Source organism: Phytophthora sojae (genome assembly GCF_000149755.1).
Source record: "Phytophthora sojae unplaced genomic scaffold PHYSOscaffold_4, whole genome shotgun sequence".
Lineage (NCBI taxonomy): Eukaryota > Oomycota > Peronosporomycetes > Peronosporales > Peronosporaceae > Phytophthora > Phytophthora sojae.
The window spans coordinates 3,692,853-3,718,028 of record NW_009258118.1 but is presented as its reverse complement, the minus strand read 5'-3'; the positions used below and the strand labels follow the sequence as shown (position 1 = coordinate 3,718,028).

General features: G+C 54.3%; 9 protein-coding genes across 9 annotated transcripts; 2 read left to right on the top strand and 7 right to left on the bottom strand.

The window, feature by feature from the left end:
- Nucleotides 1-11: 11 nt before the first annotated feature.
- Nucleotides 12-2,816, bottom strand: PHYSODRAFT_504450 (hypothetical protein; the record flags this gene model as incomplete). The annotated part of the gene is made up of 9 exons (XM_009528483.1): nt 12-114; nt 181-331; nt 509-722; nt 789-950; nt 1,033-1,176; nt 1,243-1,305; nt 1,531-1,602; nt 1,671-2,147; nt 2,244-2,816. 9 exons carry the CDS (start codon nt 2,814-2,816, stop codon nt 12-14), a joined length of 1,959 nt encoding a protein of 652 aa, XP_009526778.1.
- A 275-nt stretch (nt 2,817-3,091) lies between these two features.
- Nucleotides 3,092-4,386, top strand: PHYSODRAFT_560249 (hypothetical protein; the record flags this gene model as incomplete). The annotated part of the gene is made up of 2 exons (XM_009528482.1): nt 3,092-3,891; nt 3,982-4,386. 2 exons carry the CDS (start codon nt 3,092-3,094, stop codon nt 4,202-4,204), a joined length of 1,023 nt encoding a protein of 340 aa, XP_009526777.1. The 3' UTR covers nt 4,205-4,386.
- A 110-nt stretch (nt 4,387-4,496) lies between these two features.
- Nucleotides 4,497-6,117, bottom strand: PHYSODRAFT_331651 (hypothetical protein; the record flags this gene model as incomplete). The annotated part of the gene is made up of 4 exons (XM_009528481.1): nt 4,497-4,936; nt 5,016-5,175; nt 5,262-5,824; nt 5,952-6,117. The coding sequence occupies 4 exons, from the start codon at nt 6,115-6,117 to the stop codon at nt 4,497-4,499; spliced, it is 1,329 nt and encodes a 442-aa protein (XP_009526776.1).
- Nucleotides 6,118-6,888: 771 nt separating this feature from the next.
- PHYSODRAFT_314938 (hypothetical protein) lies at nt 6,889-9,053 on the bottom strand (the record flags this gene model as incomplete). Its single annotated transcript, XM_009528480.1, has 6 exons — nt 6,889-7,566; nt 7,593-8,168; nt 8,231-8,326; nt 8,408-8,563; nt 8,607-8,746; nt 8,846-9,053. 6 exons carry the CDS (start codon nt 9,051-9,053, stop codon nt 6,889-6,891), a joined length of 1,854 nt encoding a protein of 617 aa, XP_009526775.1.
- A 165-nt stretch (nt 9,054-9,218) lies between these two features.
- Nucleotides 9,219-10,242, bottom strand: PHYSODRAFT_500180 (hypothetical protein; the record flags this gene model as incomplete). Its single annotated transcript, XM_009528479.1, has 3 exons — nt 9,219-9,534; nt 9,611-10,125; nt 10,186-10,242. Coding segments are annotated over 3 exons (888 nt in total), but the record flags the coding sequence as incomplete, so codon positions are not given.
- Nucleotides 10,243-10,583: 341 nt separating this feature from the next.
- On the top strand, nt 10,584-12,836 carry PHYSODRAFT_501610 (homebox domain-containing protein; the record flags this gene model as incomplete). Its single annotated transcript, XM_009528478.1, has 1 exon — nt 10,584-12,836. One exon carries the CDS (start codon nt 10,584-10,586, stop codon nt 12,834-12,836), a length of 2,253 nt encoding a protein of 750 aa, XP_009526773.1.
- A 146-nt stretch (nt 12,837-12,982) lies between these two features.
- Nucleotides 12,983-15,249, bottom strand: PHYSODRAFT_314935 (hypothetical protein; the record flags this gene model as incomplete). Its single annotated transcript, XM_009528477.1, has 5 exons — nt 12,983-13,230; nt 13,294-14,592; nt 14,937-14,938; nt 14,967-15,117; nt 15,189-15,249. The coding sequence occupies 5 exons, from the start codon at nt 15,247-15,249 to the stop codon at nt 12,983-12,985; spliced, it is 1,761 nt and encodes a 586-aa protein (XP_009526772.1).
- A 2,028-nt stretch (nt 15,250-17,277) lies between these two features.
- On the bottom strand, nt 17,278-17,865 carry PHYSODRAFT_503022 (hypothetical protein; the record flags this gene model as incomplete). Its single annotated transcript, XM_009528476.1, has 2 exons — nt 17,278-17,745; nt 17,821-17,865. The coding sequence occupies 2 exons, from the start codon at nt 17,863-17,865 to the stop codon at nt 17,278-17,280; spliced, it is 513 nt and encodes a 170-aa protein (XP_009526771.1).
- Nucleotides 17,866-18,636: 771 nt separating this feature from the next.
- Nucleotides 18,637-19,098, bottom strand: PHYSODRAFT_331645 (hypothetical protein; the record flags this gene model as incomplete). The annotated part of the gene is made up of 1 exon (XM_009528475.1): nt 18,637-19,098. The coding sequence occupies one exon, from the start codon at nt 19,096-19,098 to the stop codon at nt 18,637-18,639; it is 462 nt and encodes a 153-aa protein (XP_009526770.1).
- Between the last annotated feature and the right edge of the window lie 6,078 nt (nt 19,099-25,176).

Genomic DNA, 25,176 nt, shown 5'->3' with positions numbered 1-25,176 from the left:
ATTTCGTATATTCACAGCAGATTTATCAACAACGTGTCGGACATTGACAACACGGTATCACTCAATTCTGCGGCAGTCTGCTCGACGAGGTCATCCAGAAGCATTTCTTCCAAGCTGCAAGGATACATAGAACATGTTAGCTGACGAGAGCTGAAGCTCTCGCGAGAAGTATATACCCACATTTCAATGACAGCAAACTGCGCCATTCCAGTTTCTGCAAGAGATGATTCGACGAGTCGACGGTGGTGCTGAAACTTGTGTCTTCTTCTCTCGATAGACTGGAGACGTTTGCCTTCCAAGATGGAAGTCTTCACTGGATTCCCAATCAGAGCTTGTTGTGCTGATAACTCGTCTCTGTCGAAGTCTTCGTTCTGGCTGGTAGTAGGAGCAATAATTTCTCGAAGCTCCTGGGTCGGTGTAGTGTTGTCCGGAATGTTGATATTCATCACCACCTCCAGCGGTAGTCTCAGGTGTTGAAGGTCGGTGCCGTTGCTTTGAGTACGAGCACAGCTTGCGTCTTCATGCCGTAAAGCCGTGGGGAGATCGCATTTAGTGCCTGGAATATCATAGCTTAGAGCAAGGCCTTGCTGAATCATGCTGTCTTCTTGTCGTTCGATGTCTTGAATGCGAGCCAATATATCGTCCAGCTGGTCCGCGTGGTGGGCCTCTAGCTGGCGGTAGGACTGCTGCTTGTCCTCGTCGTTTAGCAACTGCACCGTGTCCTTCGTATTCGTATCAACCAACGAGTTAGACTACTGAAAACTCGCCTAGTTCAGAGAATGACTTACCAGTAAGATGTCGTCCAGAATGGCTGATGCGAGCATATCTGAGTTTTGAGCGATTGCGGCCATGTCGCCTGGGGGCAGGAAAAGCGACAACTTTGAACCATGTCGCTGCTGAATCTCCCGAAGTGTGGCTTCAGCTTGATGCACTAGTGGAAACAGAGAAGCCTTAATGTAGCAAGTCAGCACAACATAGTTAATCAGCCTGAAAATCACGTAACCTATCCTTTGCTGCAGTTATTTAACCCACTCGAAGACTGTACACGACAGTCGCTGCGCGTTTTAGAATGCGATCCGACCTCGAGTAGCTCTCGTGTTGGTTGTTTCCCAGTTCGGGGGCCCATTTTAGCGTTGCAGTGGCATGGGCTCTTTCGAAGATCCCTTCAATGCGATTCTACAAATTGATCGCGACAGTAATAAGTCGCATGTACATCAAAACAAATGTTGTGAGAGGGATTACCTGAATTTCCTCGAGGTAGGGATCATCGTCTCGCATGGGTTGGTGTTCGGCTACCACGTTAGCCTTAGTCGTAGTAGATCTGTATGGTAACTCATCGACAGTGCTTCGCTGTGATGGAGAACGAGAGCGTATGGTATAGCTGGGTACGCTACGAGGAGAGTTCCTCAATGGCCGTGAAGTAGCATCCTGCGTGCTACGTAATGACGGAGAACGAGAGGGCGTTGTGCTGCCGTGCGCACTACGAGGAGAGTTGCTTGACGGTCGAGACGCAGCATCTAATGTACCTACCAAAATCTCCCATTCCTCCAAGTCGATCGTGTTGTGCCGACCTTCGTGAATGAGATAGACGTAGTCGGAGATCTGCACAGCAAAGAATTCGGACTGAGTACGCAAATATGTCGGCGCGATCTTTTGACGCTGCTCCTCACCTGATTGTGGGTCGCTGGTAGTCCCAATAGTCGAAGCCCCTGCAGAATTTGACTCACTCCGATCCGCTTCTCATTATCCCGATCTAGAACTCCAAACACACGCGCTGGATAGTTGTCGTATCGTCGAGTTCGAGAACCTTGGCCGCTACTGCGGTTCGTGGAGCTGGAGCGAGGCGTTGGAGAGTGTCGAGACGAGTAAGACTGTTGGGATCGCTGTGGGGACGAGTAGGGTGACGACCATCCGAGGCCTTGCTTCCGTGGTCCTGGCGACGGAGATGTCGATTTCGACGAATCACCTTGATCTGGTGCCGGCGGGTCGATTGTGAGAACTGGTGACGCAGCCGACGCCGGTCGAGGAGGGGATAATGACGAAGCACTTGGGGATCTCACAGGTTCTGGACTGGCCTCACTTTCTACATGAGGTGGTAGCACGTGAGAGCGAAGCAATGCCTTGCTTATTCGAGGTGCGGACAAGCGCTCAAACCCGCTCTCGTTGATACCAGAACGAGTTGCGGTTCGCCCAGATCGTGCATCCACTGGTCTTCCTGTTAGCTGTTCAATGTTCTGCCTCACGAAGTCTTTCGTTCTGCGTTGAGGCCAGTGCGTCACATTTTGGCGCGGCTGCGCGTACACGCTGGAGGGTCCGGACCGATATCGCACGGGTGCCCTCGCTGCAGTGGGCTTGGTCCGCTTCGACGTGGCCACGTTCTGTCTCCTTGGTAACACAGGAGTGTTCTCCTTCTCCGCTCCTTCCTCCCTCCTGCGATCCCCCGCTCGAGGCTGAAACAGTACCGACTTCTTCAGCGACGCATCAAACAACGTCGCGTTGTGGCTCACGTCGGCGTCCCAACCAGGACGTCGCGGGCGCGGGCATGGTCTCGCAGCTGCAGGGGACCTTAATGCGCTGGCTGCATTGCGCTGCGTCTGCCGTTGTTGTTGTTGTTGTGTGCGAGGCCTGCGCTGAAGTTCCTGCGTCAGATCCGCAGCGTAGGGACTCGCCCCCTCCGCTCGCGGCTGTCGACTGCGAAACACAACCGGCGAGGGCGTCGCGAACGTCACGCGTCTGGGCGAGCTGCTGTCGCTTCCGGACCACGCGGAGCTGCCCTGCTGCCAGCTTCCAGGCTCGGCCGCGCGGGTGAACAACATCTGCTGCATCGACATCGGAGCTGGCAGTGAATTAATATCCGCTCGCGTCCCTTCGTCGCAAATGGCTACATTTTGTTCTGCTTGGATGGCTTCAAGCTGAGGTGGCTCACACAACTGTACCACATTGTCGGTACAACTGAATCCGTTTTACCACCGGGGGCGTAACGACATCTCCTTACGTGGCTCACTCCAGCAGTATCGCTCCCCCCTCAGGCGGCAGTCAGTAGCAGAGTCTCCTCCTCCACCTCCCTCTCTCTCTCCTACACTGTGTAGCCATGCCGCCGACCAAGAGCCACGCCGCCGCCGGGTCGCTGGTGCTGTCCATCGCGTCGTGCGTCGTGTACAGCGTCATGTCGAACGTCATGGTGCTGACGAACCGCTACCTGCTGGGCAAGAAGTACTACGGCTTCGACGAAAAGTTCTTCGTGGTGGCCGTGCAGGCGGCCGTGGCCGTGCTCGTGCTGGAGCTGGCCAAGATGCAGAAGCTCATCTCGTACGACCCGTACGACGCCAAGATCGCGCGCAAATGGGCGCCCGTGACCTTCTTCTTCGTGGCCATGCTGTACACGGGCATGCAGGCCACCGCGGGGCTGCCCATCCACATCGTGACCGTGTTCAAGAACGTGACCAACATCATTATCGTCTTCGGCGAGTGGCGCTTCTTCGGCGAGCGCGTGGGCGGCCTCGTGCTCGTGAGCCTCGGCGTCATGCTCATGGGCGCCGTCATGTCCTCGTACAGCGACGTGGGCGGCAAGGCCACGCCCTCGACGCTCTCGGGCTACTTCTGGATGTTCCTCAACTGCGCGGCCACGGCCGGCTACGTGCTGTACATGCGCTACGCCACGTCGCGCTCGTCGCTCAAGATCTCCAAGTTCGGCATGGCCTTCTACAACAACCTCATCTCGCTGCCGCTGCTGGCGCCCCCGCTCGTGCTCAACGGCGAGGCCTTCACGGTCTGGAGCAACCCGCTGCTCGGCAACTTCAACTTCACCATGCTGCTCTTCATCAGCGGCGTGCTGGGCGTCGGCCTCAACCTCGCCTCCTTCTGGTGTGTCTCGGTCACGTCCGCCACTACGTACGTTCCCAACTCTCTCTCTCTCTCTTAGCAATCGGATAGCTGTACACTTGGACTTATGCTGATGGTGTCGTTGTGTTTAATATGCAGGTACGCTACGGTTGGAGGGCTGAACAAGATCCCCACCACGTTCATCGGCGTGCTACTGCTCGGCGAGCCGCTCAAGCCCGACACGGCCATCTACGTGACGTTCGGCATGGTCGGCGGTATCCTCTACGGTTACGCCAAGTTCAAAGAGGGCGAGGCGGCCAAGAAGCGCAAGGCGGCCGCGCAGGACGCACTGCCCCAGACCACCCACGATACCAAGGCATAGATCTATCGGTCCATTTTGTGGACCAGGCGAAGGAGGCGTGAGTGGAATGGACGTCTGCGTCCATTCTCCTCCCTCCCTCTTCTCTCCAGTGCGTTGGAATGCATTTCATGCCTTTTTGCCTTTGAACTGCAGCGGTTTGCACGGATATGAAGAGACAAAATGTATTGAAAGGCATTTCGGTGCGTGCGCTTTTGTTGTCGTGTTCGTTAGAGCTCTCTGCTTACGGCTTACAACTTCACCCACTTCATCTTCGCTGATCAAAACGGATAAATATGCCATCACCATTCATCGCTCACTCTGGTGGCTTCGATGCTGCATTCTGCGCGCGCAGACGCTCTTGTTCGAGGGCTTGGATCTGCTCGAGGCGCATTTGGGACTGAGAACCAGGTGCCGCCGACATGCGGCTGCTGAGCAGAACATTGGAGGCGTCCAAGCGTGAGCCGGCCATATCCAAGAAGGCGTCCTCAAGTGCTGACTGCGTCACGGAGCCTGAGAACGGGTTGTCGCCGTGGAACGATGACATGGTGGACATGGCCGACATGCGCATGAGGTGCGCGTTCATCTGTCGCTGCAGATCCCCCGCTGTGGGGTCGGCAGTCCCATACGCGTCATTCAAAAATGGCGCTGCTCCTGCTCTGGCTTCCGCTCCGCCAAGACCGCGGAAGCTGCTGCTAGCGCTGCTCGCAGCAGACTGACGAGCAGACATGTCCTCTTCCTTTAAGAAGGGGTACTCTGCAAAACAACCGTATAACAATCAATCAGCAAATAACAACCTTGCAAGAAGGATACCGGAATGCCGACCTCCTCCTACCTGAGTTGGAAATCTTCCGGCTGAGGCGAGGTGATCCAATAAGAGGAGAACCCAGCGGCGGGGAGCCGAGAGGCATGGCGCCTAGCTTCAACCCCTTGAAGGCGTGCGTGAGAACCGAGGCCGAGTAGTTCGGGTCGGCGCCCATTTCACCAATCTGGTCCTACACGATGGAAGCAGAACAAGCAGGTTAGAGGCGTTCAGGGCACTAACTGATACAACTTCAACGAAGGTAATCGAGTGTTTTACCTGGGAGCGGGGTGGCGACATGAATCCTCGCGGCGACAGTCTCGGCGATGACGCTGAAGACAACGCCTTCGCTTCGTCATCTCCAAGCCCGAATCGCCCCTGATAGCTCTGCTTGTGGCGCAAACTTGGCGGGGAGTTGAGCACTGGCGCCGTGTAGTTCGGGTCGTTCACGAGGCTCTCCCATCGGAACGGGCTCCCTCCATTGCCCCCTGCATGCCTGGCCATCGGTCGACCAACTGCAAACGGAGGCGGTGACCCAGGCGACGTAGGCCCACTCCTCACGAACTCCCCTGAAGTGTCCAGAGCTTGCAGTTTGGGCGACGCCACGGGCGTTGCAAAGTCGCTGAGCACCTGCTCGTCCAGATACTCGTCCTCGCTGTCCAGCAGTGCGCCTTCAAGCTCCTCCTCCAACACTCCCGTCTCCTCTTCCTCCTTTTCTGCCTTCACCTCCACTTGCTGCTCTCCTCCCAGCGCCTCGTATCGCTCCCTGGCGTCGTGCAGGAACGCGTAGCGCTTGACGCAGTCCACAGGCGAGCGCCGCACTACTCGAGACACCTCCAGCCCTGCGAATATCAGGCCAATTCCAGCCGCAACAAGTGCATTAGAACCGGTTAGCCCTTGGCAATTCGACGACTAATTCTACAGGCTTCTGACAGCAGCGGAAACCGCTGAAAATGCAACAAAACGCACAATTGACGGCCACGGGGAACCGCTCGCCGCTGGCCGTCGACTGCGTCACCAGCAGCACCAGCTTCTCGTCCGTCGCGCGCGACCACTGCGCGGGGCGAGGATGGGGCGCGTAGCGGATGCTGGACCAGCGCGGCTCGCCCTGCAGCTCTTCCAGGCCCGCGGCCATTCTCAGATAATAAATTGTGCAGATGGGCGGAACAGCCCAAATCTCCAATAAAAAAATGACCAAATCGCAGATTCCCATTGTTAATCACTATTGTGGTTTTCAACTATTTTGCCGCCCGATTTGACGTGTTATCATATCTCGGAGTCCGATTTATATTAAATGTAGCTCCTACATGATCGGTTAGTCCAATTTAGCTATATCTGACCTGAGCTAGTAGCATAAGGCTCAGAGGGGAGGCATTCCAAGTTGGCCATACCTCCTCACCTCTCATGACGCATTAGAACTGCAAGACATTGGGGACAATAGTACACTGTATATAGCCACTTCGTAGCACTATGGCCAGCTAAATCACCTGTGTGATCATCTGCCACGCCGATCTGAGAGGGCCTAGACATGTTTTCGCGGCGGTCCCTTTTGCCGGCGAAAAGCGGCATTTCTGGCCCCTGCTTCGCAACTCGCACCCCAGACGCAAATCGGGCCAGATATAGTTTGGCCCCTCCTGCTAAATCGGAGCCCTCCAGCAAATCGGGCCCGATATATCGGATCTCCGACCACCCGATTTGCCAAAACGGATGAAAGCCACAATACATGTACCAACGTGTAAGGGCAACTTTTCTTTTCACTTATTATACGATCGCTAAGTGTTCAATAGCGATTTCTCGTGTGCATCTACCACGACTCGAACCTCTTGTACGGTTTTCTGACGTCACAGGCTCGGGCGGATAGCGCCCAACGTAAACCTCTGGAGAATCGCCATGGGGATCTTCGTTTTCACATGGGCGTCTTCGTAGCTTGAGAATGGACGATGTTCTTCGATCTTCGCGCAACTCGAGGATCCATACCCACCACGAGCTCTAGCTTTGACGCTGAACTCGTGTTAAGACAGGGTGGAGGAACTGTGCCCAAAAACAAAGCGCGAGCAGCAAATGGACCGTAATACTCCTTCCAGCACGTGCTGTCGACGACAGCACGGTTCTCCAGCAATGAAATATCGCCTTGCACTTCCCCAGTGCAGAAGAGTAGGAACAAATCGTTGGGGCCAGCCACTCTTGCTTTTTCCTTCTGGATGGTTTCCAATGAGATGTCCCCTTCAATGCATTTGCAGTGACGAACCTCTTGGATAGTGGCACCTTGGTTGTCCACATCTTCCAAATACGTCGACGCATAGCCAAGAGAGGATTCGGCCACGGGCTGATAGACAATCTGTCGTCCGGGATCGTTTCCTTCGATGCAAACATTATCTGTCCGCATCCTCTTGGCAGATGGTGTGTACATGCGTGGTCGACGTTCACGCACGAGTCGATCGCAGCCACTACCAAAACGAGCTCCAAAATGAAGCTGTCTCCAGTGCACCTCTTCCTCCCCCGACCATGCAACCGATTTCAGAACACGGTACTTGTGGTCGCAAAGCTCCCACGCTTGCCAAGGTTTCACATCTTCGCCGTCTTCCTTTGGTGCATAAGTAGAAAACTTACTCCACGGTACTCATTGGAGTTCAACAGCAGATATAGCACATATGGGCACGTTAGACAGTCTTCCTCTAGCCGAATTAACCCAGTCGAGATCACACCATCCAGACTTAACGCCCCAAAGCGAGAACGCTCATCAACTTGACGCCGTGCGATGACCGCCAGGAATGCTTCTCTCATACTCGAAACTTCGATTTCAATCACAGGGTATTGCGATCGCAAAGCGGTTAATACATCACTAACGAGAGGTACAAACTCCATCGACTGGTTTGCTTTTTCTCTGGAAGTCATCACATTATACAAAGTTTCCACAGCTCTGCCATGGCCGCCCATATCTTCAATCAAGAGTTGTATCAGCTCGTCGCCATCAAACCCCGCGAATACGTCAACATTCTGCACCCGCGGACGAGAGAGAATGGCGGTCGGAACTTTGTATCTCCACTGCGACGATCCAGCAAGAAACTCGTTCACTGGGCTGTAGATTGTTGCTGAGCAGATAGCGATCACCCAACACTTGGCCGCGTTAACAATGTCACTCAAAGCGTCCAAAGCCGAATAAAACTCTGAAGTCCTGCTTCCGGTCTCATGCGAAAGTTTTTGCATACCGTCGACGCACAGAATCACGCACATATTGGTTGCTCAACACCAGTTATCGTCGACAGCATCGACAGTACTTGCGCAGGCCCTTGATGACGCGATCTATCTTCAGCAAATTCTTGCCACAGCATAGCATCCTGGAGCTGGTACAACATTCGGGTTCCGATCGCTTATCCTGGGTGCGAAAACGCAAACTGCTGTCTCGTTTCGGTTTCAAAAGTGACCTTGAAAGTGAAGGCGCTCTTCAAAAGTGTCGTGATCTCTGAATCCTGCGTCCTCTCGTCAAAGATGCGTTCTTGCATCAGCGTAGGGAACTCGTCCAGTACTCTGGACTTCCCGGTCCCCGGTGCCCCCAGACACACAAACAAAGGGTGCTTCTTCTTGTCAGGATTTCCTGCCCTCCAAGTTGTAATGAATCCGTACAGCTTCTGCAACCTTTGTGCCATCCAGCGGATTCTGGAAATCCCACTGCGCCCCCTCCGTAGTAACCAAACACTTGGGAGCTCGATACGCAAATTGAATCGTCCCCGGGACCACCACCAGCACGTGAACAGGGATCCTCCCTGCTGCAACGTCTTCCTTCGTGATTCGCGCTTCCGCATCTGACAACCCAGCGAAGAGCAGTGGCATTTCCGCAGCCAACGCCTTCCGACTACCCACACCTGCTTTCGCCTCTTCACGAGTCATCCACTTGTCCCCTTCCTCCGTCTTCGCTGGGAAGAGCTCCAGCTTGTGAGCATCGAGATCCTTGAGGTCATTGGGCTTCGCGTCCTTGATCGCTTGCTTTAAGATGCCTATCGTCATCCCCTCGTCAATTGAGATAGAGATCACACACCCTTCGACGACGAAGAAGCAGTTTACGATCACCATCGTTACAGGACTAGACAAGTGACCTGTAATTGCTCGAGTAAACCGGGTCAGTTGTCGTCAATTTCGAGTCAATCGATGGATGCTAAGACATTTTCGCGGTTGTACAAAAAAAAAGAAAGGTGGTTTTAGCTCGGCTTGTCATCAGATGACTACATTTGGTTGACCCTAGGGCAACTGCAACTTCCAGATGCGCACAAGGCCGTCGTCGCTTGCAGACGCGAGCAGCAGTGCCTTCTTGCCACCGTCCTCCTGCAGTTGCGGACTCCACCGCACGCAGTTGATGTCACTCGCGTGTGCCTCTTTCTGCTGAACTGCCAGCTCGAACGAGGAGGGCGAATCTGTCGGCTGGCCCTGGAACACCCGGATGGCGTTGTCGGCGGCGCCGGTCACCAGCAAGTCGCCGTGCTTGGACCAGTCCACGCTGAAGATGGTGCGCTCGTGGCAGCCAGACACCGTGAAGGCCTGCTTCCACTCCTTCGGGCTGTAGCAAGATCAGGTTAGCAACGGTGTCTTGAGAAGATCATCAATACAAGAGTCAATCGAGTCCGCCTGCCTACCTTCCGTCCTCGTTCACCTCCTTGCTATTGACGTCACGCTGCCAGACGACCACGTCCGTGTCGTCGGACACGGAGGCCATCTGCGTGCCCTGCGGGTTGAGCGCCACGCCCCAGACAGTGGACGTGTGGCCCGCCAGCGTCTCCTTGCAGTACCAGTCGTCGTCGTTCTCGGCCCAGATGCGGACGGTGTCGTCGTAGCTGGCCGACACGAGCAGGTCCTCGGTCGGGTGCCAGGCCACGAACTTGACGTCCTGCGTGTGGCCGTGCAGCACCGAGATGCACTCGAAGTCCGTGTCGGCGTCGGCCTCCCAGATCCAGACGCTCTTGTCGCGGCTGCAGGTGGCCAGGTAGGAGCCCGACGGGCTCCAGGCCACGCTCTTGACCTCGCTCTCGTGGCCCTCCAGGCTCGAGATGACTTCGTACGAGCTGCCCTGCTTCTCCCAGATGACGGTGGTGGCGTCGAAGCTCACGGACGCCAAGTAGCGGCCATCGGGCGACCTGCAACGGGCACGATACTATTAGCAAGTTGAATTCGTGGCCAGGCCAAGGCGACCAAGTGCGACGCGACTCACCACTCGCAGGCGCGGATGGTGCGGCCCTGCGCGTCCTCGAGGATGGCCACGCACTCCCAGGCGCCGCTGCTGCCGGGCGCCCAGAGGCGGATGGTGCGGTCGCCGCTGCAGGAGGCCAGCAGCTTGCCGTCGAAGCGCCAGGACACGTGCCACGCGCGCTCGCTGTGGCCCTCGAGCGCGCACACGAGCTGCAGCTGAGACGTCGTCATCGTCATCGTCGCCTTCGGGCCGCTAGCGGGTACGTAGTGAAGTGTGCGTCAATTGGCCGGCCGTCACTCACTGAACAAGATGGGAGTGGTACAGTGTACCACGTTTCGTCCTCCCCCTTCGTTAATGAGAGCAGGCCAGTCACTAACTGGAGCCGAGCGGACGTTATATACAGGGCGGGCGCGAGTGTGACCATGAGCGCCATGAAGATGGACTTCATCTGCAAGGAGGTGCCGGCGGCGCAGCCTGCAGCGCCGGCCGAGCACGCGGACGGCGTGAGCGACCACGAGGACTCGGAGGACGAGCAGCTGGAGCACGCGGCCTGGCAGGACGTGGACCTGAACCCGGCCGTGGAGCTCGTGGCCAAGCTCGTGCGCGAGTCGTTGGACGCCGGCAAGACGTACAACAAGAGCATCACGGCCAAGACGTCGCAGCTGCTCACGGGCTGCGACGCGCTGCTGCTGGACATCAAGGGCCTGGCCGAGGCGCGCGCCGACGCCCGCCAGCGCGCGGGCCAGCGCCCCGGAGGTGGCCAGGGCGGGGCCGGCTGCTCGTGCGGCCAGGCCATGGCCATGCTGCCTCTGCGCAACCCGGAGCAGTCGCGCGCGGCCGCCGCCGGCGACGCGGCCAACAAGCTGGCGGCGCCCAGCGGCGTGGACGAGGCCACGGAGGACCAGACGGACCGCGCGCTGGCCAAGATGGAGGCCGCCATGGTCCGTCTCCGCGAGATGGCCGAGCTTATTCAGGCCACCAGCATGCAGGGCGAGGCCAATCTCGTGTCCAAGGTGTCGCTGCAGACCGGCACCTTCCAGGCCCTCGAGGCGGCCGTGCAGGCCAGTGCCGCAGCGGCCACGGCCACGGCCATCGCCCAGGAGCGCGGCCGCTCGTCCTCCGCCTTCGGCCGACTCTACATGCCCCTGCAGGTGCAGAAGCTACAGGAATGGTACTACTCGTACCCGCGCCCACTGCTGGACGAGCTCACGCTCATGCGCACGATTTTGAACTACCGGCCGTACGCGAACCCGTTCCAGGTGGGCGGCCTCTCGCTGGCCCATGTGCGCGACTGGTTCAAGCGCCGCCGCTACCGCGAGCGGATGCGCTACGTGAAGCTCGCGGTGGAGGCGGGCCACGACGCTCAAGCTGCGGAGGAGGAGATCGATCTGCGTCTCGAGCAGCGGATCACACAGCTGCGGGCCTCGGTGGACCCCAATGAGCTGGTGAAGGAGGTGGACCGTGTACGTGCCCAGAGCTACCTTTTCGACGCTGCAGTGAACGCCTTCACTCGGCCGACCAACATCCGCTCGTACATCGCGGCTTCGTACTCGGTGCCTACGACTGCCGATCAGCTCGGACACAACGCCAGTGGACGCGGCAAGCGGCAGCGGACGCAGGACTCTGAATTGGATGATATTACGATGGTGAAGCATGCCACCGTCCTGGAAGTGATGGCACTGCAGAACCGGTTGCGCAGTCTGATGGAGCAGCCGAAGACGGCCATCGTCACGAACGGCTTGCAGCAAGTGGTCGATCTGTTGCGGGCTATGAAGGTCGAGCCTGATGTACGTATCCAGACTGGGCTAGTGGCCGACCTGAAGCAGATTTTGAAGGCCTACACGAAGCCTACGCTGCTGCGGAAGGCCACGATTGCGTTAATGGAGAGTTTGGGCATGAATCGCCGCGCGGTTGTAGAGCAGGATGATGATGACGACGCTCCATTGTCTGCGCCTTCAAGTCCAGCTCTGAGCACAGCATCGAGTGCGAGAGGAAGAACGCCGCTGGGCGGAGATCACGCTCCGATGAGCACGCTGGACCACAGCGGCGCAGTGTTTGGGGATGAATCGTCCCTGTTGTTGTCTGGGGAGCCGGCAAAGAAGAAAGCCAAGCCAGCTGCACGTCCAGCGAAGCCGCGCGCGAAGGAGAAGAAGGGCCGTGTGTTGCGGCCTATGAAGTTCTCTATGGACCAGTTGACGGCGCTGGAAGCGTGGTTCCAGCAGAAGTACAAGCCGTCGCAAGAAGAGATGGAGAACTATTTGGTGCAGCTCAACACGCCGCCGCTACGTGATTTGAAGAAGCAGACTGTGGATGTGAATATGACCCAGTTAAGGCGGTGGTTCAACAAGAGGCGGTGTCTGCGCCGTCCGCCGTTTGCACTTATGACTCAACAAGAGGCCGCTAAGGAAGGATCCAAGAACCCTGCGATCCTCAAGGCAGTGTCAACCCCCGGAGATGATGTCGAGCCGACTGAAAGCGTCCAGGGCGACGACGATGTCGAAGAAGTGGGGTCTGAGGTTGGAGGGAACCACTCGTATGATGATACTAACGACGACTCCAGCGACGACGACGATGATGATGACGATGATGACGACGACGACGATGACGACGATGATGATGGAGACGATGATAGCAGCGACGATGGCGAGCATCTAATCGACCAGGCATTGGCTTAGGGGCGGAGTTCATTGCTAGCTGATCAATAAGAGGTGGCCTCCATCTCCGACTGAAAACTCTTGTCGTGACTCATGAGGAAAGCTAGAGCGAGGCATCCACCTTCATATATTTGCAATGAGACCTAGTCTTTGCTGTCATGAGTCCTTTACTCAGCTGGAGCTTCGGGTGCTTCATCTGTACCAGCGCCTGCTTCAGGATCAGCCTCAACGATGACAATGTCGTCTAGTAGCTCCTGCGGCTCGGGGGGAGGAAGACCGCTACTTCCATCGAATTGTGGTTGTTCATAATCGTAAGTATCAAATGCGTTGAGATCTGTAGCTGGGTCTTCCGCAGGATCAGCATCAACTGGATCAACTGTAGCAGCTTCAGCGATTGCAGCGGCTTCAGAGGTTCCTACCACACTAAATGATTAGTTATTCGATTTAGCCAAGGGGAACTAGGCATGAGCAGTCCTACCTTCTTCTCCTGTTTCAGCATTTTCATGGTCTTGCGGCGCAATTGGCGCTGGAGCTTCATCTGCATGTACTTCGCCGCCTTGATCCACAAAGTCTTGAGCTGCGATGACCTCCGCTTCAGCCTCTGGGGTGGCTGGATTGGGATTTTCAGCTGCCTTTTCAATAGGGACATCCGTGGGCTCCGTGTTTTGCTCTGGGTCTTCTGTAGGATTACCAGCTTCCACGACATCACCGCGAGAAGTTTCATCCACAGCTTCGACTTCTCGTTCTGTTCGCGGTGTTTCTTGTGCGAACTCATCTTGCTCGTACTCCAGGTCGTCGTTATCAGCATCCTCAGCACTTGTCGGCTCTGGTGGTGGCTCGTTCGCCACCGATTCTTCGGATACAGCAACTGGCTCAGTGTCCTGTGCTTCGGCGGGGTTGTCACTATATGCGTTGTCGTCTTGTCCGTCCATACTCGCTGCTGGTTCCAATGCTGCTGCATCTAATTCAGCGTTTTGCTCCTGCGCAGGTGCATTTTGGTCGCGTTCCTCGTTGGTAAAAGACTCCGACCCTTGTGGCAATTCATCTCCGTCCTCCACAAACGTAGGACAGTCACTTTCAGGGTCGTCTGGGTGGGCTCCAGTCTCCACTTCAGGATCGTAATGGTCGCTTGCTATTTGCTGCGCTTCATTGGCCTCTTGTTCGTTGATTTGGTCATCGCTTTGAGATTCGAGGACCTCTGCTTCAGCTTGGCCTTCATCGTCAATCGGAGCACTGTCCGTCACCCCCGTCTCCACAAGGTTGGGCTCATTGTCTTGATCGGTAGTGGCTTCACCGTCATTCGGAAGCTGCCCGTCGACCTCTGTAGCAACGTGCTCAGGCTCAATGGACTCTGTAAACCCAGCAGTCTGTTCAATAGGGTCGTGCTCTTGATCGATGGTGTACTCACCAACAAAATCACTTGGCGCATCCGTTTCTTGCTGTGGAGGATCCTCTAACTCCTGTTCGTCATTTTGGACAAGCTCACTCTCGTATTCAGCGCCGCCGAACTCATTGTCGTCTAGGAGAGGAGTAGAAGCATTGTTCTCCTCTTTCTCCTCTGCATTCGCAGACGGCGGGACCACTCGAAATTGCTCGAGTGCATTTTGCAGCGTCACCTCGCGTGTTGGAGGAGCTCCGGCCCCACTTGCGAATTCGATGATCCACTTCATGAACTCCGCTTTGGTGATACTTTGAGTTGAACCTTTGTTCAGGTCGCGGTAGGCCTGCAGCGAGACTGTCTCCAGCTCTTCATCGGAGGGGACAGTACCCACTCCAGCTATCACACAGAACCCACGCGTGGTGCAAAGGAGCGAAATGGTCTGCCACAAAACGCCATGGTTACCGTTTTTCACGCAGACATCGTATATGAAGTGCCGACCTTCTGCCTTACCATTTCGTCCATTGAGATCTGCTCCGTGCCGTCAAAATCTAACGCGTCGAAGATCACTGCAGCATCGAAGTTTAGTTTACACAAGTTTGGTCAAATAAATAACGATCTGGCCGTACTTGCAGCCTTCTCCAGTGCCGGTCCAGAGCACACTAAGCACGCTCCACAGATGAACGCAAGCGCATTGATGCTAGAAATTCAAGCGGCCAGCACCCGAATCAATACAAAACAACTTCTATAATGTTGTTGTGGGAGCAACGTACATGCCCGTGGGGCTTCTGAAAGCGTCAATGATGCTTTCAGCCCAGTCCTTGTCGCCTCCGAGCAGATCCGCCAGCCCCTGAGCATCCAGACCGAAATCCAAGTCCTTGTCCTTGTAGTCCTGCAGCAATCGTCGCGAAGACTTCAAGTCCCCTGAAGATAACAAGACTTGCATTAGGAGCATTCCCGCTTGCACCATGCAGCCACGCGGCTGGAGATCTTACATGCTGCCATGCGCTTGAACGTCGGCGCCAGGGGCGACGCCTTGGAAGTCGATGAGCCCATGGCTGCGAAACTGAAAATGGAGACTCGAAAGGACGGTCACGGCGCTAAAACAGCGAACTGAAAGTACACCCGCTTTCTTCCAGCGCCACATCACCATGGGGCCTGTAAATTATTGTCACGGAAGTATTCAGCAGGCTTACCGATATGGTTCTATATTGCACGTCATCTGAGCAAGAAAATGACCAAAAGATAAGCAAAACTGAGCGATACGGGGGTAGTCAGAAATTGCTCAATAAATGTGAAATCGCACTTAGAGAGAGACGATGGCCCCTTCCCGGCGTGGTGGCGAAGCAGAGAGGGCGAAGTAGTAAGGGCTACGTCTCGGGCGTACTTGAGCTGCATCCGCAGCGCAACCAGCGTGCGCGCCCTCGACAGAGCTGTGGAAAATATGATTGCGATTGTAATATTGTCAAGATTGTCAATCACAATAATTGATTGTTCCGTGATCTCAATCGACAATCCCGTTCCCATATTGTCCCTTTACTGATTTTGAGCCTTTGCCAGTGATCCGGTAGAGCAATATGCAACACCAAGCCCATGGAACCGATCCTAGACTCATCAAAGCCTTTCTGTGTCATCTGCTACTTCGAAATGCGGAAATGAGGGATCATTGGGTGCCCGAACGGGGTACACGCTTAACATGATGAATACAAGACCCAACATTGCTTTTTGCCAAGGCTTTTGAAGGTTAACACGTATGCAATCGAATAAGCAAAGATATTAGGGCGATAGCGCCGCCAAACGAGTAAAAGTATGAACCTAGCAGAGGAAATACAAGCGAGAACTTAGATTGCAATCTTTTGTTTTTGGGATTGTGAAGATTGCAATAATTGATTGTTTCAGATCTGAGTCGCCAATCAATAAACAATCTATATTTCCACAGCCCTGCGCCCTCGATAGTATTCTCGGAGGTGGTGTTGGCGGCCGCTAGGGGAGAGCCTACCGGAGTAAGCACGCGACAGCAGCACATACGCAACACTTATGCGGCGGGTCTCGTATACCTAGCTTTTTTGCCCTCGCAGACAGCTTAGAGAGCGCCCCACTGTCTACGAGACGACACCTAATGCACACACACCTACGGACAGTCCTTGTATGTTCATGGCCGCGGCCGCCTGCGGCTATGGCGTCGCAGCCAAGAGCTATGCTTCACCGAGCCGAGATCGCAGCACCCCGATCCGGGGTGCTCTATGATATATACATGATGTGTTATGCGGTAATTTCAATAGGGGGGGGGGTCGAACCTGGCAAAAACAGTGCTTACAGTTTGGGAGTTGCTCTGCTTACTTTTTGGGAAATTTCCTGCTCATTTCCGAAGTAAGCCACCTCCAGAGGTGGCTTATTTGTGAAATGAGCTGCTTATTTCGAAGTTCAAGTTCGACGTTGTGAAAGTGTACTTGGCCCCCGACACCTTCGGGTACTTTTAACCACCCAACGAGAGTAGGTGCAGCGGGCAAGCCGACGGAATATCTCATAGAGCACACTTAAAATTTGACAATACTACAGTAACCAAACGCCGCTCCCAATGACGAGAGCCAATCATAAGTGAGATTCCAAATGACTTCAACAAAGCATGGACTGGTTTATCGGCACCAAAGCCAAGAAAAAACCTTAAGGTTTTATTTTTGGCTGGCTGCACAGCCTTCTCCGCCTTCACACTTTCCGCCCCGCATCTCCAACACAACAGCGCGCTCCGAGCGTGCCGCACGCCGTCCCCGCCGGCCACACCAGACCCGAGTGCCCCCAGGCGCGCCCCACGCAAGGACCCGTCGAAAGCAGCTACAAAGCCCGGCAGGGCGGGTGTTATGCTGCCGGTTTTGGTAGCTGTCGGCCAAGCACGAGGTCGTGCGCGCTCGCTGACGGTATGTGAGCGTTTTTCTATTGTGTATGACTTTGTATCGGGACTGACGGGAATCTATGCGCTGTGTTTAAGTTGTGGGATGGCGATGACGGGTGCATTTGCGCCTTGAATTCGATTATTCATGTTATAGGAATAGGAATGTATTAAGCGTTAATACAAGCTGCGTGATCCTACGACTCCAAGTATTTTTGCTTCCATTGGTGACTAGCTGGTGTGCAGCGGTCGACGATGCCACCGTTCGCTTTGCGGGTGATAAATGCTGAGCAGAGCGCGTCGTACGCAGAGCGTTGGTCAACGCGCAGCTTCCTCCAGCGCTTCCGTAGCGACCCCGCGGTTTTGGATCGGCCTTTACCGTCGATACTCCCAAGCGCAGCGTTGACCTTCTTGTCCAAGTCTTCCGCTAGCGTCCAGACACGCTGCTTCCACAGCCGATACGCGACGCCATCCCGGTCCAGTAGCGCCGTTGGAAAGTCTACCTCTCGTCCTGCCGCTATGATCATGATGTTGACGCCTGCCTTGAGGTCAGCGCGAACAAATTGTTGTTTCGTTTGGGTTGCTATGTGCCACAGCTCCAGTGTGTACCAGTTGTAGAAGCATCCAGCAAGAGAGTGCGCTTCAACGACGGTGTCAGTGCTCGCCTGCGGGGTCTGGCCAGCGCAGCGACAAGGAGCAGGACCGTCAGCGCTGGCGGACTTGCTCTCGTGGACCACGACGAGCTTCTGAAGTGTGCGCTGCATTGCTGCGATGGACAATAGCATCTGGGTGACGGCTGCGGCAAGTATGGTGGTGTTTCCATTGCTGCGTTCACCCAGCTGCCCGAAGTTCTCCGTTTGCCAAGCCGTGCAAAGCTGCCGACCCCAACCAATGCACGTGTCCAGCGAGAGCCGAGCTCCCAGCGCTACGTTGGTTGCGTCCGGAGCTTCGTGGAAGCGGTACAGGTAATGCGATGTGAAGCCTGTGGCAGCCTGCTCCTGCTGGACTGCCGTCGCGACGTCGTCAAGATGGAAGAGCAGGAACGCCAGAGCCACATCCAGGACTAAGGCGTCGACGTTAAGCGTGGTGTCCGTGAAGCCGCTGACGTTCTTGAAGAGCTGGCCGCGCAGGGTTAGCAGCTGGGCGTACTCGAGCGCAGGAAGTAGCTCGCTCAAGGCGACAATCGTGGGCGTGACGCATGGCAGGTGCGGGTCTCGGTATCCAGCGAGGACTTTGCCGACACTCTGGTCCTCGCGTGTCGTGGTACCCACGTACGCGAACGCCTTCGTGAGCGAGTCCAGCAGCCAAGCTCCCCGGGTCGAGATCCACTGGATCGCAAGCTGCGGTGAGGCGTTCGCATACGCTGCGGAGCCGCGGCGCAAGGAGTGGCTGCTCAGCCCTGCGGTGAGCGTCGGGGACAGCGGGGCAGAGGCTTGGGCTTGGCGCTCGCAGACCATGGTGATGACGTCGTTAATATACTTGGACACGTTGGGCCTTCCTCTCACGCGCTTTGTTGGTGGCTCGTTCCTTGGTTCAGCTTTCTCTTCAAGGTTCTCCTAGTAGAGTATAGCTTCGTCTTGGCTGTAGGTCTTCTCCCCTGGAAAATCCGATGCCGCCGCTTGCGGCACTAGCGGGAACACATAGCTGGAAGGCTCCGACGCTCCGACGAACAGCATTCCGAGGCCGTGCAGCATACACTGCTCCCAGTGAGTCGCGGCCTTGTAAATCGAGATGCCTTGAACCACCGAAGTCTTGATTCGAGCTAGATGCAGAAAGAGCTCCCCCAATGCCGCCATAGATAGCTTGCTCTTCCTAGCAAAACAGGTATCGATCGCTCGACCAAACGTGTGCGACATTAACGTTAGTACAGCAGCGTCATGCAAACTCTTATAACCTGAGCCAACCCCGTTAATCGCAGTTTCCTGCACCCGAACACGCAAGTCGCTGAGCGTGCAGCCTGGAGCTTTACCAGTCTGCACGCCAGCTAGCAAATTTCGCTCCTCAATAGTTGAACCCATTTTGTCGCGTATTTTCGCAATTCGCTTGCTGTCTGACAAGTACAGAGGGTACTGATCTCGGAGCAGGTTCACAAATTGGGGCATATAGCCCACAGCAGTAGCCTTAGCATGACGGTCTCCTCGAGCACTTGGCTTAGTTTGCAAGAAAGTGGAGAAGGCAGTTAGCAAAGAGTAAAAGTTTTGACTGGGTAGAGCATCAGGAATAGACAGCGACTTCGCAATACTAGCAATTGACTCCTCATTTATGTTAGCAAGAGCTAAGAATTCGCTGAAGCACTTCATCGCCGCTGCCTCCTGCCCTGCTGTCCCTTGCGGGATGTCAAGCCCTCTCGGCGCCCGCTGCATCTTTTCAAATGGGAGAGGAGAGAAAGCAAACGAGGCACAACCACCAACAATACAATCATGATTTGTATTGGGAATTTGCGGTCAAATATGAGTAATGCAACATTTACACTTAATTTTTGTATTGGACATTATTCTAGCAAGACTGTAAATTCTTAAAATAATTGGGAAAATGTTGGGATACACACGAATCGATCGTGATTGGCTAAATTCATTAAGGAACTTGTCCTGATTGGATAGATGCAATGACAGAGAAGCGCAAGGAATGCCAAGTTGAGAGAAAGCTTCCTTATCCTACAATAAGAGTATAGTAGCGCCGGAGTCGGAGTGTAGTGGGTTTCGGTCCTGTGGCCCTTACCCTTATCTATTCAAGCTTCACTGGCTCCCCAGTCTTCCTGGACTGCCTATACCGGGCAGGCAACACTCGGGGGAGCCTCGTCAGTTCGGGATTTACCCAGAGAGCAGCAGAAGAACATAAGCAGCAGTATCATAGTATATGTCGGTGGCTTTGGGCGTTCCAGCGCCCACGTTGGTGTTCTGTCTGTAAATCCTCGACCTACTACACGGAGTCGCCACGGAGTCCCACAAGAGCGGCATCCGATATGGCGCAACGGCGCGACAGCCGCATCAAATATAGCGGGAGGGCGGTCGTTTTGGCCGATTTAAAACGGCAATTCCGACCTGCTTGATCAGCTCGACCGAGGTTTAACAAGCTAAATCGTACCTCCACCTTTGGGAGTCCCTCGGCTTTATCTCTGAGCGGCAAATTATATCCGACCCGATATATCCTACTTTCCCTGAGCATCGGAATTGCCAAAAATTTTGCAAGGCACAATACATATTATGTAGCCATCCTTAGGCTCTTTGATCTCTTCTACTAACGGATAGCTCCAAATAGCGTACCCTTTCCGAATTGAATACCTCCTCTCAAATCTGATAGAGTTTGGTCAGTATACAAAGCTATTGTACCTACGCCAATTTGTATACCTCAACAACCATACAGAACGTTGAGTACTTTCTAATTTTCTCGAAACAGCAAAGTTTATGTTAAGATTAGCATGTTAACATCTTCTGACTTGCTAAGAGATGCCTTATAATTGAAAGTCACATGATCAAGGCGTCAAATACTTACACTCCTTTTATTTTTACTTACACACCTTATATTTTTTTAAAATACTTACACTCCTTTCATATTCTCCGTCCTCTAACCGAGAGTCCTGTCGGTCAGTTCGTCACGCTTTACGCACCTACAGCATAGACCTGTCATTTCGACTACATTACCGCGGACCTAACAGATGCATTATTCACTCATCAAATCGACTCGCACTGGCTTTTTAACTATTTACGAAACTACAAAACTAGACACAATCACGCTAAAAATCGTACTTACGCGGAAATAATCGGACTTTAACGGGTGTGATTATCACATCACCCATTTTGAAAGTTGGCGCGCGGCGAACGAACGGACCGAGGAAGCGAGCGGGAGTGAGCAGCGGAGTGCAGCGGCAGCGGACACTTTACATGCATACATCTACATAAATAAACTACTTTACGGTTTCGGAGTTCCGCCTGTTGGGATAACTGGTACCTTCAGGGCAGTCGAGGGTTTCTAGTACGGAATTAGGGGTAGACTGGTGCTTATTAGGCGTTCTTAGGGACACTTATTTAAGTGTCCGTGGGATGTTGCAATAGGCCGCCATACCTACGAGACAGCCCACCCCACGTCGAGACGCCTACGGACTGCGCAGCCGCCGGACAGTCGCTCTGAATCCACAACATTGCTACTTTGTATGAGTGTCCGATTTAATTATTTGGCATGATTATACTGTAGTACTGTGGCTTTCTACTTTAAACCCGTTATCATCCTTAATAAGGGGATGTTTTAAACGCCTTTTTAGGATAAGAAAGATTGCAGGTGGCACCCGCCGCCGTACTAAGACTTAGCTCTGTCGCACCTTTTGCTCTTCGGAGCCGCGACCCTGAGGCGCCCATGTTTGCCCGCCAGCGGCATGGGAAGACGCATACCCAACCGAGTTTTGGCAGATCCATGTGGCGATAAAAGCCGGCTTTGCCAGGCCGCCTGTTTAAAACTCGGAATAGTGGTCGTGTTACACTATTAGTGTATGGGACCGGTACGTTGGATTGGGGGAAACCTCGGTTCCGTGCTTCTGTGTCCGCGACAGAGCGCATGCGGCCGGCCACGTGGCTTGGGCGGGGACCCGAGCCGAGCCACTGGGGACAGTGACTTGAGGGCTTATGGCTTACCTTTTGTTTAGCGGCAAACTGAGACCGTCAGTTCCTTTCGGGGGGCGACGGAAATCTTTTTGCTTCGGCAACTGGAACCGCTTACCGCATTTCCGACCCACCCACACCCAAACATACAATCCAACAACACACAAGACAAAAGAGAGCGGTATTTTCATTGCTACATAAGGGGTTTCTAGCCTATTGCGACCTGTGTCGTAGTAGAAGAAAACTTGATGTGTGCTACTTTGCCTACGCTTTTTCGGGTTATGTACCGATTAGCGGTCTAAACGATCCTTCGATGCCTATGATGCCAGTGGATGTTCCGGTAATTAAAGCAATACCCAACAACTGACCCATTACCCCTTATAACCGGAAGTGGTTAATTGCCTGGGCTGAAATAGCTTAGTGGCATTAAGCAGACACTCTACCACGGTCACCAAAGGAAGTGATCACAACCCAATAGTGGGGAGTTGTCGCTTCAGCACCGAAAATAACCCGCAGCTAATTTCTCCAAAGGTATTGAGAAACGGCGGCAACAAAGCGGGTTGTGCTTCAAGGCGGTAAAAGTGGAGCTGAGGAACTGAAAGCAAAAAAAGTACCGGTTCAAAAGCTTGGCTAATGAGGCGTCTTACCGTCGTTTAAATTGCAGTTGGTATAGTAACACTGGGAATACCGTAGGTGATGTGGTCACATTAGGCTTTTTCTGCGGACGCGGGTTGCAAACAGCACAGAAGTCCCTTCACGGTAACCCACGGTACAAATCTCTTCAAGGCGGTGCGGCGGAAGACAAACGGCATAGGCGATGCTGATCTTACTCACCTACTAACAAAGCATAGAACCATACATAGTGGCATGCTACTTTTACGGATAACTAATAGAGCTTCGTTTGTTTTGTTGCAGGATTCATGTCTCGAAAACGAAAGTATACGAGCGAAGACGATGTCAAAGAATCGTATCCTACACCGGATGGATACGAAACCCCAGCGGAAAAGAAAAGAAGGCTAAACAACCTAAACTCGGCGTTGTCACGTTTTCGAAAGCAGCAGAGAGAATCGGCGGCGCAGGATACAGAATCTGAAATTCCTGGAGTGGTGACAGCGTTACAGGGTGTTGTGATAGGGCGGGGTATGGCAAGATCGACGTTGGAGGCTACTACGGCGAGTAATGTGGCCCCAGCTACACTTCTGAATCCGCAACTTATATTGAATGAAGTATCGGCTACTGGGGAGACGTCATCCGCAGCATTTACAGTTGGAATGACAGACGATCGGGCCCTTTTAGTGACGCCCGCCCGGAGCACGCCGTCCCGAAGAAGAGTGGATATGACACCGTCGCAGTTGACCCGTGTTCGCGAAAGAGACAGAATTCGAAAGCAACGTAGCAGAGCAAATCGACCAGCGTCCCAAGTTATCCGCGACAGAGAAGCGGATGCCGCGCGCACGAGAGCTAGACGTAGCAATCTTAACGATCAGCAGGTGCGGCAACAACGGGAAGATACGGCGACTGCAACGGCTAACTGGCGTAGCAACATGCCGGCGGAGCAACGTCAAGAACGCAGAAATCAAGACGCAGTTGTGCAACGTGCACGACGGGGGACCATGCCGGAGGAGGAGCGCGCTCGCAGAAGAGAGGCGAACCGACTTCGCAGACGATCGCTCCAGTACAAAAAGGGTCTCGCTTACTACGAAGACTTCGACCCCGCCACGGTTCCAAATGGGCGTCATTACTTTACACGCTTTACAGACGACAGTCGGGAGACAGAGAGGGTTTGTCGATACTGTAATGCGTGGAAATTCCTTGATGAGACTGCCGCTTGCTGCTGTCGAAACGGCTTGATCCGCGTTCCGCCGTCTCACGCAGCCCCCTCAGTGCTTCTTCAACTGTTCGACAACGCGGCGTTTATGCGTTCGATTCGTGCATACAACAACGTCTTCGCGTTCACGTCGATGGGCGCTTCACGGTCGCGCTCTCTCACTGTAGATCACAGTGTGTGTCGGGATGGTGTGTACAACTTCCGCGTTATGGGCTCGGTTTGCCATCGAATTGGGTCATTATTGCCGTCAGAGAGCGGGAGGTCAATGTACGCACAGGTCTACATCAACGATCCGGATATGAATGCGCGTGTGACAAGTCGGATGCAGATGACAGACGGTTTGGATCGAGCGGTTCTGGAAAAGATCGATGAAATTATGGAAAGACACAACCCTTACGCGCAACAGTTTTTTCACGCGCGAAGTATATTGGTTCAGCGGGCCCAACCTGCTTACGAAGAAGCGGTTGTAGAACAGGAACGGCGAAGGGCCGCTGGAGAAGAGATACCGGACGATGATCCTGCATTGCGTTTGCAGAATCTTATCCCTCACAACGATGACTTCCAGCTTCGACTGCATGTATCTCGGAATGCAAACCCGGGTACGCATAACACCCCAACGGCATCCGAAGTGACAGCAATTGTGATTGATGAGCATGCGGTGCAGGCTCGCGATATTTTGCTCTCTACGCGTCAGGGTGGCTTCAAGCGTATATTTGAGACTAGCGACAGCTACGACCCACTACAGTATCCTCTGCTCTTACCTTTCGGTGATACCGGGTGGACGAATGGCATTCCGTACGTGGGAAATCCGACAGGTTCTGATGGAGAGCTGTTACGGATGTCACTAAGGGAGTTCGAGGCATATCTCCTGTACGACAGGTCGGCAAATAATTCTCTCATCCTGCGAGGTGGACGTAGTATTGTGTAGACCAGTGGGCCAAGTGTGAGCAGGAGCGGCTACGCTACATAGAACTGAACCAGCTTCAGTACCATCTGGAGACACTTCAGGGACTAAGTGATGCGTTGCGCAGCGAGACCATTGATGCTCACAGAGTTGCAGCTGATGCGGAGGTGGAACGACGCGCTACCGGGTCTACCAGAGAGCAGCCACGTCGTGAAGAAGAGAATTCCGATGCCCCTGACGCCGAAAATATCGGGCGCAAGATTTTTATACCCCCCACGTTTACGGGAGGGCCCCGCTACATGTACCAACGTTTCCTCGACGCTATGGCAATCGTAAGAGAGGCCGGCGCGCCAAATCTGTTCATCACCATGACGTGCAACCCTAACTGGCCAGAAATCAAGGAGAATCTGCGACCGAACGAGAAGGCGACTGACAGGCCTGATGTCGTTGCGCGAGTATTCATGCAGAAGCTGAAAGCGTTGAACAAGGACCTCGACCAAGGCATCCTGGGTATCCAAGCCGCTCGGGCCCATGTGGTAGAATACCAAAAGAGAGGGCTTCCCCACGCACACATTCTTCTGATTCTGCGACCTGAAGATAGACCCGTGTCCGCAGTAGACGTGGACCGATTAGTGTCAGCAGAGCTCCCTGATAAGGAGAAGCACCCCGAACTTTACGAAACATTGATCTCAAGTATGATGCACGGTCCATGTGGAAGACAGAATCCGAACTGCCCCTGTATGAAGAACGGTAGGTGCTCTAAGAAGTTTCC